Consider the following 15281-nt stretch of genomic DNA (forward strand, 5'->3'; position numbering starts at 1 on the left):
TTGCAATATGATGACTTTATTCCGTAACAGATAATATTAGGGATTACGACATAAAATTCAGTAATTACATAACAGTTACTAATGCCGGCAACATTCTGTTACTATGACATCTGGGAGCCAGCCTTTTCACTTCAATGAACCGATCTATGTAGACCCAAGTGATATGTAGCTTTTAGGGCCTCTACAGGCCTGTGACCCCTGGGTAGTTGCCCGCTTTGCCCGGTTGGTAATGCATATTATATTTTGAAAGGGTATAAGGAAGTATTATATTTAGCTCGACGCACCCTTAAAATTTCTCTGTTTTCATTGGCTGATAGCGTGACGCTGTACGTGTGTAGGCGCTTCCTCAACTTGACTAGGAGAAAAAGCAAAATAGAAGATGGTGAGTATGAAATGGCGTAAAGGCCACCATTTCCCCTATTTAATTGGTGTTTCGAACTCTTTACGTTCGGAATGTTGTCTTAGACTAGTTGTCTACGTAAAGAGAGCGACATCGTTATTTCAGCACGTCCACACCACCTGAGTTTGAAGGGTTTTTTTTTTTTAGTGAACCTCCATTCCGAAATGGATTACAATCACATGACAGCTGAGCACTGTAGTCCCCAAAAATTCAATGCAACAAGCTGCAAGCACCCTAAAAGTCACTCTTTTCATTTGCACGGTGGTCTTTCAGTTTGTCATGTGTTCACCAACCATTCCTGTGTGTCTGTTTATCTGATATTATGACATTTTTTTTTATACTTTTTTGCCAAACAGTTAGCTAGCTGGGCTAACGGGTTTACTTCATCTTAAGCAGCGCTTTTCCTGTGCAACAGTAATAGTGTTTTTCACCCGGGAATTAAACTGGAATGCAAGTTAAATCATTTATGTATCCACAGTTAGCTAGAAATAATAGTTCTTACATTAGGACTACAACTACCTGCTGTTCATTAATGTATTCGTTCATTCTCCTATATGACATTTTCATAAGTTGAAGTTTTACATTAGGACTACAACTACCTGTTTCTGTGCCTAAGTACAGGCTCATAGAGGCTTAATGAACTCTGCTGTTCATTAATGTATTCGTCCATTCTCCTATATGACATTTTCATAAGTTGAAGTAATGTTTGTAGCAGTTATTTTTTGTGCAATGGCATAAATGCACATCAGTGTTCTAGACCCCAAGATGACACCTTAGCAAACTAGTTGTTGATTACCTTTAAATCCATCAACTAATAATTTCAGTTCTGGTTTGGAGCAGGATAGACCATTTGTAAAACACCATGATTAGGTGCAGTTTAAAATGCATGTTGTTTTTTTGATTCCATATTTGCTTCTCTGGATAATTTTTGCATTTGCTAACACTGACTCAGGCAAGTGACTACATTATTTTTCCTTTATCATTATCACTAACCATCCACCATTAACAATTGATTCAAACATGTTGTCCTCAAACTTTTATTTGTTTTCAAATGGTTAATATAACTACTTAAACCATTCACTTTCTTTAATTTCTAATTTCAGTTTTCTTGTCCCAACTCTTTTTCTTTTTTGTTTGCTTTTTGTATTTGTCCCCCAATCTTTGATCATGCCTCTTGTCATTCTCTCCATGCACGTCCTGCCTTCCTCTCTATCTCACCTGCTCCCCTGTCTCCCCATCCCTCCTCCTTGCCTGTCTCCAATCAAGCAGGCTGGTCACCGGGTAAGTGCCCTCGCTCCATGTTGGAGCCCAGTTTTCTGCTCGCCCTTCTCCCAGGCATACTAACATGGGATTGGGATTGCACAACCTTTGAGGTCTGCTGCTTTTGCATCTAAGTACAGCTGCTTCTCATTTAAAAACAACTGCAGTGCAGTAATCTGGTGCCCAGAAGATTTTGATGCTTAATTTACACTTTTCTGTTGTTATGACCAATAAATTCATAATTACTGAGTCAGAGTAAGAAAACTAAAGCTCCTATATTAGATTTCAAAAACATGTACAGAAGTAGGGGAGTACGGTAGCGCAGTGGTTAGCGCTGTTGCTGCGAGGCACACCCCATGACCCCGTTCAGGGACTGAGCGGTAGAAAATGAATGAATGTACAGAAGTAAGTCTGCTTTGACTCAGGCTTTAAAGTCATGTTCCATAAGACTTTTGACCAATTAAATGATTCCTTTATTGGGAATCCCAACTTTGACTCATCTGTTAACAATCATGTGAGTGGAGGCTTTCACTTTGTTTGATCCCTATGGCATTTAGCTTGAGTGTTTGATGAAGCAACTATAAATATAGTAAGTCATATACAATAGTCAACAATTCACATTTAACAATCTTTCATGGTTTATTTCAATCCCCAGCCATTTGCACCATTGTATCAGCTAAACTGATATTTGGTGTGTGATGGGACCTTGACATGTCAGTGTGTTACTTAAAGTAGTAACAACACACTGCCACCGCATTGACATGTACAGCACCTTTCTGCTGTCTGCTGGTGGTTTTTAAAGGTTATTTATGGGTTTTCTGTTAATATGAACCCTCAGGTTTGTTGGTGTTTGTTTGGTATTGACTTCTCATATAATGTGAAAGCGTAATTCTTTCTCTTGCATTGTGCATCTGTTATTGAGTGTCTGAAATCCAGCTGTGCTGATTGATTCATATTTTTCCACAATGGGCGGTTTGTTGATTATTTGACAATATTTAGAATGCTGTTTGACTTCAGACACTTAATATACTTAGCTTCTTACTGACAAACGTTGCTTATTTACAAGTTTGAGCTTTGTGAATTAAGCTTGTTTATTCATTGTACTGAATTAACATGTGGCACATTGTTGTTTGGGTGCAGTAACATTAAACCTGATAGTACATTGCTGGTTTTAAAGAAGATACAAGACAATTTAACAGTAACTAACTGTGGAGTACATTGGTTCTGGTGGAATCTGTGTGCATCACTCTCTGCTGCAGAAACAATGTGCAGCATCCTGCAGGGCTCTGGCCTCGGCCCGCTTCCTTTTTTTTTCTTTCAGGGTTCAAATGCTACAGAAAACCGTCTGAACTCCCCCAGGGCTCACTGGTTGATGACTGACCTGTCTGTGTGTCTGTGCAATGCTATCAGTTGGTCTTGGTGTTAGGTGACCTGCACATCCCCCATCGGTGCAACACTCTGCCAGCCAAGTTCAAGAAGCTGTTGGTCCCGGGGAAGATACAGCACATCCTCTGTACAGGAAACCTTTGCACCAAGGAGAGCTATGACTACCTGAAGACCCTTGCTGGAGACGTTCACATAGTCCGAGGAGACTTTGATGAGGTGTGTACAGCTCTGAAATACTTTCTGATTCATTACAACCCCATAATATTATGTGAAAACGAGAAACCTGGTTTCCTTAATGAGGGAAAGATATTAATTAAGAGAAATTCCATTCCTTATTTATAAACATTAAATGCAAAGAGATACATAAGGGCAAACACCAAGTATCTATATGAACTGGGCTCAGTTTGCATGCAGAAATTAATATTACAGCCGATTGTTTTCCAGACTAGCCTATCAAAATGGCATTATGGGAGAATGGATCTGCCTTGGCGTTGGTTTGCACTCTCTGAGTGCTGTCTAGTTCAGTGATCTCTGTTATTTTCTCAGTTAATTGATTGGTTTTGTCTATAAAATTGTCATGAATGCCTGGTGTCATTTCCCACATTCCAACATGACAACTTCAGATGTCCTTTGACCAAAACACAACGTTTTTCAGTTTACTGTCATGTCTGACAAAAGCATCAGATTCTCACATTCTCTAGCTGGAACCATCAGTGTTTGGCATTTTTGTTTAAAAATTACATTCAATTATCAAAATAGCTTCCAATTAATATTCTATCAACTAATCAGTCTTCTGGTTGTTGCAGCTCTATTGTGCACATCTGTTTTCAGTTTGTGTTGCAGGTGTATTTTTTACAAAAACAGCTTTGTCTAATGAAAACAACAGTGAATAATCCTCAGTGTGTTTGTTTTTTGTCCTGACCTCTTCCCTCTCAGAACCTGAACTACCCGGAGCAGAAGGTGGTGACAGTGGGCCAGTTTAAGATCGGTCTCATCCATGGCCACCAGGTGATCCCTTGGGGTGACATGGCCAGTCTGGCGCTGCTCCAGAGACAGCTGGACGTCGACATCCTCATATCTGGGCACACACATAAGTTTGAGGCATTTGAGAATGAAAACAAGTTCTACATCAACCCTGGTTCTGCCACAGGAGCCTACAGTGCACTGGAAAAGTAGGAGAGCCATTAATACCATTAACCACCAAAGCTGTGTTCATACATTAGGCCCACAGTCTTTAATCTGTGTTGCTGTATATATTAAAAAAGCATTTTATCTCTCATGACTGCTCATGTCCATTGTAGGACAAGAGTCTTATCTAATGCCAGTAGAGCAAACTTATTTTACAAGATGTTTAAAGTAGGGCTGTGTGGTGTGACAATGGCCAACAATATCAAACGTCCTCTCTCCTTACAGCAACATCATCCCCTCTTTTGTATTAATGGACATCCAGGCGTCTACAGTGGTGACGTACGTATATCAGCTGATCGGCGATGACGTCAAGGTGGAGCGAATAGAGTACAAGAAATCTTAAAAGGTGACATGAGGAGGAGGAAACAAGTTGGGATAATGTGGCTCAGTTTATCACTTCATTCCTTTCCAACAGTCTCCACAATGTCAACGCTGTAACGCACTGCACTGTTCAGTACCTTAACTCTAAAAGACCCATGTATTATATTGTTTATATATCAGCAGCAGTTGCTTGTATTCAGCTGTCATTTGGTAACTGTAGAAAATGCAATAATGTCACATGTATTTGTTATCAAGAGAAATATTTGGTGCCATTTTATTTTTACCCTTCTCGTGTCCTGTTCATGTAGCCATCAGACCTTTAGCTTCATGTAGACAACCTTACAGTTATTTCTGTCCCACAATAAAGATCTAATTTCACTCCATCTGGCCTCTTTTGGTTGCTAGATAACAAAGTCTTAAGGGGTTGAAGCTTGTGATTATGGACCTAACTATAAGTAAATACAGTACATGATTAATGACTAGAACTTTATACAAAAGAATAATAAAGAAAATAATTCTGATGTCAGAGACAGAAACTCTCCTGTCCTGGAAACAGCTGTTAGATGACTGAACATTTTACAGCCTCCTGACACTTGAAAATAAAAAGATCTGGGGGTTTGAACAGGCTGATGGCTGATTTCAGTTTGGATACGTCACATTTATGAGTGAGTAAGATGTTCACATTAGTAATTACCTATAACAGCTGAGAGCTCTGACATTTCTCCATTTGGCCTCATGAATTAGTCAGTGCAGGAGGGAAGCGGCTGCGGTCCCACAAGTAACAACAGTCCAGCAAATCTAAATTCTCTTGAGAAATAAAATCAACTTGGTAACAACTAGTAAAAAGCAGTCAAACTGTATCTGCAGCTGTTTGTTTTTATTGCTCCTGAAGTTGCAGATAAAATGATGTGGTTGTGGTCTCTTCAAAGTGCCAATCATATGAACACAGATTTAGCCAGAAAAAAAATTGTGATTTCCTGGAAATTATACCTTCAGTAGATTTGCTCTCACGGACACTGGAGGGCGCCAGAGCACAAACCCACCTGCTGCAGCTTTTCTGTGACAAACAGCTGATGACAATGCAAACTGAAACGCTACGAGTGCTTGAAGAGGTACTCGGGCCCTACGTAAAATACTCCAAGTAAAGTTCTGTGCTAGTAAAACAACGTAGCAAAAAGTACATAAGGTATTGAAGTAAAAGTCTTTCTTCTCAACGTTTTCTCAAAAAGAGCTGTTTCACTGTAAATCCAGTGTCCCCGTGTTTAGCTGAGGCTTACTCATGTATTGATCCGTGCACTATGTGAGCATGACTTTTGTTTCTGTCTCATTATGTAATGGGGGAAATAGTTCATTGCAAAATGAGCACATGCAAAACACCATCATAGAAACAAATTGAAATAGACAAATCTCACTACAAAGACACACAAAGCAACTACAAAGAGAAGCAAAACAACTAAAAATAAATGAAAAATGACAAAAAATGGTTGCTAATTAAACAATATAGGTGCAATACAAGTAAAAAGAGGCACAAAACTCTTTGGATCTGTTGGTCTTGCTCCTAGGTAGGAGGATGGGATTTTGGGGGGTTATCTCATCCGTTAATGACCTGATGCTTTTATTTTGTTATCTTTTGAGAAAACACCTGCAAACCTGATCCTGTTCATTTGAATTGTAGCTTGATTGTGTAGGTTTGCAAGGACTAGAGGGAATATCCAGCTCTCCTCCAATTACAGCTGGATAAGGGATACTCCCCACTTTCTCTTTCTGAGGAGGAGCCAGAGAGAGAGAATAGAGAATGTCCCTGGTACTTTTCTAATGGCTTTCATATCTTGTGCTCTCCCTGGGGCTGTTTCAGTTTCAATGTTCACAGCATCAGAAACACAACCTAAAATTCTAACTGTGAACAGATGAATCTGTCAAATACACTGTATAAAGAAATCAACATTATTTGCATTATTCTAAAGAAAACAATCAACACGATTGACCACTCTTTGATGCTGGAGGGCTTGTATTCAACAGAATACCAAATTCTCAAAATAACAGTTTCACAAAGGAAGTCACTTGGCATAGGTTTAATTTCTCAACAGCTGATTTAGTTTTTCCCTCTGGAAAACACTACATGCATGTAGCTGCATGTACCTCTGAGTCAGTGTGTGGGCAACAGCTGATTATACACACACTCCCCTAGGGTCTTGCAGGTTATCAGTGAAAGGTGGGGCTGTCCTTGTTCTCTGTGCCCTTTTATGAAACCTTAACCAGCCTGTGCCTTTGTGAAACACCCTCTAGCTTTATTTCTGAGCTAAAGTGACAACAAAGTAGCACAGGAAGCCCATAGACCTAGGCGGGTCCATTTTTTATTTGGTTATCTTAAATGCTGCTTAGGTGCGACCTTTAAAAACCATACCATTGGTTTTGCATATTTAAGCCCATGTATAACAAAACACACCTTATAATGTCAATATGACAAACTGGTTAACAAACATGGAGCCACATTATCATTAATCTGGTGTTGTGATTCTGTTCATCTGATGGGTATAACTCCTGTTGCTGAGGAACACTCCAACTTCAACTTTATTTGCCAGGTATGCAATATTGTTAGTATTGCATCCACATAAAAACACAAAAAACAAATAAATACAAGCAACATGACCATACACCAAGGCATCATAAAAACAATTAGGACAGAAGTATCATCATCACAAGCACACAGTCATGAACAGGTTGAAGAGAAGATAGCTATTGAAAATCACCCCAAATTTTTACATTAACATAGATAAGATCAAAAAATCAAACCAAATAAATAAGGTCAGTCCAAACCGGCTAAGGTTGACCACAGACGCACAACAAGAAAAACCTTTTTTTTCTTTTAACTGTACGCTATGATACCAAAGATTGACTGTTTAGCATTGGGATTGCCTCAGGATCAGTGCCATTGCATTTCTCAAGGTACCAAATTTTAATGTTCTCAGGAAATACAATCTACAATCTGCTGCTTTTAGCTTTAAAATGTTCCACTATGTTCACCAGCTAGTTGCACGTGGGGTACAGTGGGTTTATTTAGAACTGGTCACTGACAACAGCTGCTGGAAATAAAGTCAGTGAGTCGAAGACATTGAACCAAAACAATGAAGTTGAGGGTGGGGTTGGTGGATACAAGTGAATCTGAAATGAACTGAAAGGAACTAAAATGCTCCATAGAGCAGCAGAGAACTGCAAAGTCAGGTGACTAATCATCCACACACCTCACAGCTGCCATGTGACCAGCTGAGGCACCTCTATGAAAACTGAGCAAACACGGAAAAGGCGTTTTCATGCACTTTGCTAAGCTGTTAGCGGTAATTATAAACTGTATTAACAAAGGGAAGATGGCAATAATTTATTTAAACTGTACTGAATGCATGTGAAAATAGTGGACTTACTATTTAGTGTTACTTGGTGTTTAGAAATATTAATATGTTAACATTTCTTTGAGCACTTTCAGAATGATGTGACAGTTTTACTGTAGTGAGACTCGTTTGGGAAGCACTGTTTCCAAGGGAAAGAAAGAACATTCAATTCTAATATATATTATTGCTATTGTTATTAGCAATAACAATACCAGTAGCTGTATTATTAATATTTGTGTTATTACAGTGCCTGCATTCAACATGAAGCAACAGCATTTGCATTAGGGAATTGGCTCTCAAGGAAAGTGAAAGTATGCAGCGCTGATGGGGGAAATTTCCTACTCTGACATCATAAAGGATTCACACATAAAACTCTGAGCAGGAAAGTGCAGCCATCATCTCTGCTAAACTGGTCAACCTTTACAACTGAAGATGAAGAACATATTTAACAAATTAAAACCAACGCACCAAGTTCAAAGGAACAACAGCAGGAGACCTTTACTACAGAGCCATGGCAACATACAAGAGGGTAAGTCTGTTTTTATTAGTGTGTGGTTTATTCAAGTAGTTTATATACCCAGGGAGCCTTTATATGTGTACAGTATAAAGTAATTTACATTAACAAAACTGTCGGTTATTAAGACAGACAAAACATTAGTGCATTAACAACACATTTTAAAAGTGCCAATGCAAAACAGACTGGTGCTTTTTTATTTCTGTCTGTTTCACTTCTTTATGTCTAATGAAGTGTCATGATGGGATTTTAAATGAGACAAATAAGTAGCAGATACTACATGTAAAGACTAAAATCTCATATGTCAGAGCACCATGTGGAAAAACCGGTTCTCTGTTACTACTCAGACCGGATCAAACTGCCTAATTGCTTCAGTGGCTGCATGTACAGGGAGCATGGTGGAGATCCCCCAAAACATCTAAACAATTATGTGGCTCTGAACTTCTTAAATTTGTTGAGCAGAGAAATCCTTCTACTGTTGTGTTTAAAGAGAAAACAGACCTAAACTTATCATTGACCCTGACTGCATTTTAATTTGCTGTTTTCTCAGACATACAAATTGAGTGTAAAACCATGCTTGGCACCCAGGAATTGAATAAGTGACCCAGCGATCATGAATACAATGTATTGTAGAAATAAATATTATACTATATATTTTGGCAGCACAAAACTGCTTTAAGAGCCTGTAGCTTTGCTAGCACCTCTATGAGCCTGTACTTAGGCACAGAAATGCTTTGAGCTAAAAGCTAAAGTTAGCATGTCAACAGTCAAAACACATGAGCAAAGAGTGCAGTAGCAATTATTATTATTATGTTTTCTTTATCTTTCATATCTGTAGGTTTGTGCACTTCACATTTTGAGCATTTCGACTTGTTGCTGCTGCTAAAACATTAGACAGTGAATCACCAAAGTTGTAGTTCTTCTGGGAACATGAATGTGTGTGCCACATTTCATGGCAATTCATCCACGGGGATATTTTACTCAAAACCTCAAATGTCATGGTACCTCATGGCAGAAGAAATGTGAGGGCATCACCAAAATCAGCAGGAGTGATTATCTGGATGGACTGACCCACAGGCCAATGTTGCCATCCACAGAGCTGTGACCCTAGCATGGAATTAGCTTCAGTTACATCTATTATAACTGCTTGTTAATGGAGACAAAAGAATGGAGGTGAAATTAAAATATATATATATTCCTGTTGAGTTTAAAAGTCATAAAGATTCCACATAATTGATTGTATAAGTCCTGACATTTGCAGTGATCAAAGCTAAAAGTTTAAAGTCTAACTTCTCCCATAGCAAATGACTATCCAGATCATGGGCACCCCCCACTCCTGACTCAGAACACCTTCAGCCTCGACCAGTGTCTGCAGGGCAACAGCACACTTCAGGAACTAGCTAACGTTCTGAAGGGGGCCTCTGATGTCATCTCCTACACCTCTGAGGCAAGTTCACCACAGCAGAACCTGAAACAGAGGGTTTGTCGCATCATACAAAGATCTATGTCTGAGCATTTCCCAAAGCCACCACTGGATCTGGACCAGAACCTCCAGCAGCACTTGAGGAGCGTGCAGAACACTGTGTTCAATGAGATTATGACGCTGGGCCCCCTGTTGCATTCTAAAGGGTTGATGGGATGTCTGATTGATTGCTACCAGAATCAGATATTTAACCAACTGGAGAGTCTGCTCCCGAACATCAGCTCTGCCAACACTTCCATTGTGCTGATGAACTGGATCAAAAATACATATCAGAGGTATCTATCTGTCAACCTAACAGTATTTGCACCACCTCTAGTTTCCTATATTTACCTTCAGCTCCACTGAGAGGTAGAAGTAACTGACATGTTGTTCAAAGTTGTTTTGTGCATCCATCCATCCATCCATTTTCTTCCGCTTATCCGGGGCCGGGTCGCGGGGGCAGCAGTCTAAGCAAAGATGCCCAGACCTCCCTCTCTCCAGACACTTCCTCCAGCTCCTCCGGGGGAATGGATCAAAAATACATATCAGAGGTATCTATCTGTCAACCTAACAGTATTTGCACCACCTCTAGTTTCCTATATTTACCTTCAGCTCCACTGAGAGGTAGAAGTAACTGACATGTTGTTCAAAGTCGTTTTGTGCATCCGATGACCTGTAAAATAAAAGTTCAAAATTTTGGCAAATGCTTCACAATTCAATTCTTACCAAGAGTAAAAAAATAAAACAAGAAGATTGATCACTCTCTTGGCTTTACCATAAATAGGCTAACACCCAAAAAACATAGCTTAGCTTAGCACAAAGCCTGGAAATGGAAAAGGCTAGCTTAGCTCTGTCAAACTCTAACAAAACCCACCTACCAGCACCTCGACAACTCACTAGCCAACAGGTCTCATTTAACCTAAGTGAAATGATTAAGTGAAATGATAGCAACTCACTATCTTGTCGAGGATTATGTTAATTATTTGTTTGCTCATTCCATTAATTTAGTGGTTTGAGTCAAGAAAGTCCATGTTCCGGCTGTAACCAGGATTAGTGTGCTTGTAAACATATTCATTTTCACAGCCTGCCTCTCACTTGTGTTCTACATAACACTTTATTTCCTTAGAGCAGAATATTAGCATCAGAGGTGTAGCATGCTACAGTTCTGATGTTGGTATTTGTGGTATTTTCCCAGTCAAGAATTCCTTGGTCACCCTGACCTTCAAAAAATGGCTCCCACAGAATATGTCAACAAGCAGCAGGTCGAAGAGTGGGAGGCAAAAGTAAAGGACAAACTCCGGGAAAATGTGCAGGTAACTCTTCTATTGTTAGGGCTGCATCATTCTGCTTCATGCATCAAGACAATCTGGGGCAAAACTGTGTGATGTTAACAAAGCAGCTTTGTCATTTCTTTGTCTCCTTTTGTCCACAGACAGAGATCAGAGGGTCCCTGGAGAAAATCCTGCGGCACGAGAGAGTCCCACGTCACCATAATAGGGAGGAAGCTTATGTTCAGCTTTATGTGGATACGATTCAGGTACTCAGTAAAAGAAAAGTCAAAGCATGTCTCTCACTGTCTTACTAATTAATTTGTCCTGTAATGACCTTAACTGGCATCTATTCTTCTCTGTTTGTCTCCATTTCAGTGCATCAACTACTTTCCTAAACAAACACAAAATATACCAGAACTGTCTCAGGAAATGAAGGCAGTTTGTTTCCAAGAGCTGCAGCTGTTTGTAAAGAGGTACGAGTCTATTTTCACACAGATGTCCACCTACACTATATTTAAATATAATTTTAATTCTGAGATTTGGTTATTTATCTAATGTTGCCCATGCAATAGCCTGAATACTAAAATCACCAGTTAAAGTATTATGGTGCCATTGTTTTGGCTGCATGCTGTCTTTGGTTTGTAGGTATGTTGATGAGCAGACTGAGACTCTTGGGAAATGGGCAAAAATGGACAAACCAGAAATGGTACACTTCTTCAAAGTGTTGAAAACTTGTAGAGAACTCAGGTGAGTATTTAAAGACGTTTGTCTCTTTGTCAAATATTAATTCAGTTCAACTCAAACTTGGTTCTGAAGGCTGGTTTTATTAGCAAATAATAGTAATAATAATAATAATAATAAGACATCTAAAATAAAATAAATAATGAAAGATGACAACAACAAATGATGCTAATGAGTATTTTTATGTGGTCTTTATGGTATTTATTCACAGACAGTACATCCAGACTGAAGACAGAACTTCTCTTCTTAGTGAAATTGAGGAAATGCTTGAAAACACAGAGTCTTCTACTTTGAAACATCTGATGGACATAGTCACTGACATGGCAGAGGTAGCTGTTCAGCTTGATCACAGATACACTGTTGTCTTACATTTCAAAAGGAGATTGGGACTTTGGCATATTTCTATACAACTGAGCGGGCCTGGGTCTCATGTGATTGGCTACCAAACCAGCTGGACCGGCCACTGCTCAGCCTGAGCTAATACAGATGCTGTGTGTCAAGCCACACATCTGCTCTTTGCTTGGGTGAGGACAGGGTTCAGGGATGCTTTGTTTTGAAGGTAGGTTAGGATTGGAAAACTGTGTTACTTATTGTAGGGCCCTTATGATGGTATGGCTTGATACTCATCTTTGGGGTCAGTAATAGGTAAACATCATTTACCTTGAATGCTCACCCAGTCTTTGGCACATTTAATTATGTATTATCAATTAGGTGGGAAGGTTTGTGCTTTACCTCGCCAGTTTGTCAAACCTGTTTTAATGTTTTGTTAAATCACAATTTTTGTCACACAGAGCCACCTGAAGAATTACTTCAAAACTGGAAACAAGCAATTATTTTTCTTGCTTGATGCGGTGAAGAAGCATTTCCCCAAGCTGTCATACTGCCAGGATGAACAAAGGGTATGTTGAAAATATGAGCTTTAACATTTGGTACATGCAAAGTAGATAGTTGTGTCTCAAATTTTTGAAAATAGATGAAAACTAAACATGTTTCTGTCTTTTTTCTCACAGAGAGTGATGGATGATGCCTATAAGCTCATTGTTCATATTTACGTCAAACATCTTATCAAAACCAGCCAGAGAAAACTGAAGAAGTGCTGGAGTTCTGATGTTGAGAAAACAATCACTGATGATGCTGAGCTGATTCACATCAAAATCTCAGACCTGGTGAGATAAATGTTTTGGTATAAATCTCTAGAAACAGAACTATTTTGTTTTTATAAGAGTGAATGCTCAACATGAATTCTTCACTGGTTACAACCCTGATTCCTCACCTGTATGTCCTCTGCTCTATCAGGCTCCTGGTGTCCAAAAGAGGAATCTCCTGCTAGTAAAAGTCGTAGACGTGTTGAACTGCCAGGACATAGACACGATGAAGCTCATAGTTGCTACAATGCAGAAATACTATCTCACTGACAGGTAAACTGATGTTTCTTATACCTATTGAAACACTATCTTTAGTCTGAAACAGACTCTAAACTGACATAAGGTAGAAATAAACCCATAAAACAGGCTTTCTACTGTGTGTGCGTTATAAAGCTGGAGTGCACGTTGGAGAGGCTCGGTTACGCACGGTTTACGCACGGCTGTATTGGTCGGCTTTACGCTGGGCGTGACAATCAAGCTACCATTTCAGAAACACATGCAGTCAAACACAAAGTGATGACAAGTAGGTTTTTAGTTCACACAGACTTTTACATAGAATACAAGTCACAAAACACCACAGAGAACGGTCAAGGCCTGCTGACAGCGAGCACTGGTGTGAGGGTGGACGTCGCATTTCAACTCATGCACAACTAAATAACACAGCATCGAGCATGCAATCAGAACTGGGAGCGTATGAAACTAAAACATAGTTAGATAACAGAACGCTTACCTGTTACCTGCTGATTGTACTGGGACCCGGCAACATCCCAAAGTAAGATCCGGTTGTGACTCGGTTATAAAATCCATCAAAGTCCTGGTTCACTGCGGCCAAACGTTTTTCAATAGGCGAGCCGAGTTAAAACGTCTTTACTGTGAACTACGTTAAAAACATTTACACTGATGTTACTATAAATGCAACACCTGGCTGGTTCCGGCAATAACACGCGTGCCCATATTTATTAAAGGACTGTGGTGAAGCCAAAGAAAGGGAGGGAGCGCCATCTAGTGGAATTATTATGAATATGCAAAGTAACTTGTAATTAAAGTTCAGAAGTAAAAAGTACATTTGCTTCTGTACTGTTGTGGAGTAGAAAATAAAGTACATATACCTCAGAACTGTTGTTAATATACTGGACAAGCTGGACTGAAACATCACTATTCATATTCTAAGACTAACAAGTATCTACTGGAGCATTTGCAGGTTAAATTACTGGAAATGCTGTAATTCCCATGTTTTTTCAGATACATTCAACATAATAAAATAAAACTGATTTTAACAAAGTGAATCAACAATTAGCTTTCATAAGATCTCACATGTACAAAAGTACAGTTAATAAGTCACAAATATGTTATCTAGGTACATTTAGGTAGGTGTAATGTCATTGCTCCAGTGTTTTAGTTGTGGTCTTGTGTGCAAACATGAGAGTAAACATCTGCACTGTCTGTCTACATTCTGGATTTTCTTGAAACCTTGAGACAGTTGGAGGAGCTGGAGCTTTCTAACTCTTCCTGGTATTTTCCCCTTAACAGTAGTGAGGACCTGAAGCTCCTGTCCAACCTGCTGCAGTGGAAAGGTCTGTCTAAATGGGAGGTGAGGGAGGTGCTGGACGCCCTTCCTACTGAGCATCAGCCCAGACCCAGATCTAGATGCTGGTCCTGCTGCTGCTGTTAGTAGAGCAGCTCTACACGGGATCAGCTGGAACAAGCTGAGAGGGAGATGGTTCTTTGAAACATTCCTGAGATTTTTCATGTGCTATGCTGATCAAACTCACTCCGTTACTGATTTCACTCGTCAGACCTGATGTCAGGGCACAGATGTGGAAAAAGAGAAACATCTGGTTTTATAAACTTGTCACATGTAAAATTAAGACTAAGCTCAGCATCAGAATCAGCTTCATTGTTGAGCCTTGTTCAAACTCACTCCGTTACTCATTTCACTCGTCAGAGCTGATGTCAGGGCACAGATGTGGAAAAAGAGAAACATCTGGTTTTATAAACTTGTCACATGTAAAATTAAGACTAAGCTCAGCATCAGAATCAGCTTCATTGTCCAGGTTTGTTGAACACACGAGGAAACGAGTGGACAAGTAAACAAGATTAGACTGACAGCAAGAAAAGAAAAAGGAATGTGCACTGGGAAATTAAAAATAAAGTACTTATAAGATATATGTGTATATACACACAGTTTAGATGGAACTAAGCTCAAG

At 39.5% G+C, this 15281-nt stretch overlaps 2 protein-coding genes across 4 annotated transcripts; both read left to right on the top strand.

The window, feature by feature from the left end:
* The first annotated feature begins 317 nt into the window (after window positions 1-317).
* Window positions 318-4936, top strand: vps29 (VPS29 retromer complex component). 3 transcript variants are annotated; one of them, XM_020588238.1, is made up of 5 exons: window positions 318-382; window positions 1670-1681; window positions 3071-3262; window positions 3983-4218; window positions 4460-4936. In XM_020588238.1, the coding sequence occupies exons 1-5, from the start codon at window positions 380-382 to the stop codon at window positions 4575-4577; spliced, it is 561 nt and encodes a 186-aa protein (XP_020443894.1). In that variant the 5' UTR covers window positions 318-379; the 3' UTR covers window positions 4578-4936. The 3 variants fall into 3 exon arrangements, with proteins under 3 accessions (XP_020443894.1, XP_020443895.1, XP_020443893.1); XM_020588237.1 differs by having other exon boundaries at window positions 328-382; window positions 1667-1681; XM_020588239.1 differs by lacking the exon at window positions 1670-1681.
* A 3263-nt stretch (window positions 4937-8199) lies between these two features.
* Window positions 8200-14968, top strand: LOC109952918 (exocyst complex component 3). Its single transcript, XM_020588245.1, has 11 exons — window positions 8200-8470; window positions 9757-10213; window positions 11113-11230; window positions 11350-11454; window positions 11564-11661; window positions 11834-11935; window positions 12141-12258; window positions 12721-12828; window positions 12940-13095; window positions 13226-13347; window positions 14605-14968. Exons 1-11 carry the CDS (start codon window positions 8374-8376, stop codon window positions 14744-14746), a joined length of 1623 nt encoding a protein of 540 aa, XP_020443901.1. The 5' UTR covers window positions 8200-8373; the 3' UTR covers window positions 14747-14968.
* Window positions 14969-15281: the final 313 nt, after the last annotated feature.

Source organism: Monopterus albus, unplaced genomic scaffold, assembly GCF_001952655.1.
Source record: "Monopterus albus unplaced genomic scaffold, M_albus_1.0 scaffold515.1, whole genome shotgun sequence".
Classification (NCBI taxonomy): domain Eukaryota; kingdom Metazoa; phylum Chordata; class Actinopteri; order Synbranchiformes; family Synbranchidae; genus Monopterus; species Monopterus albus.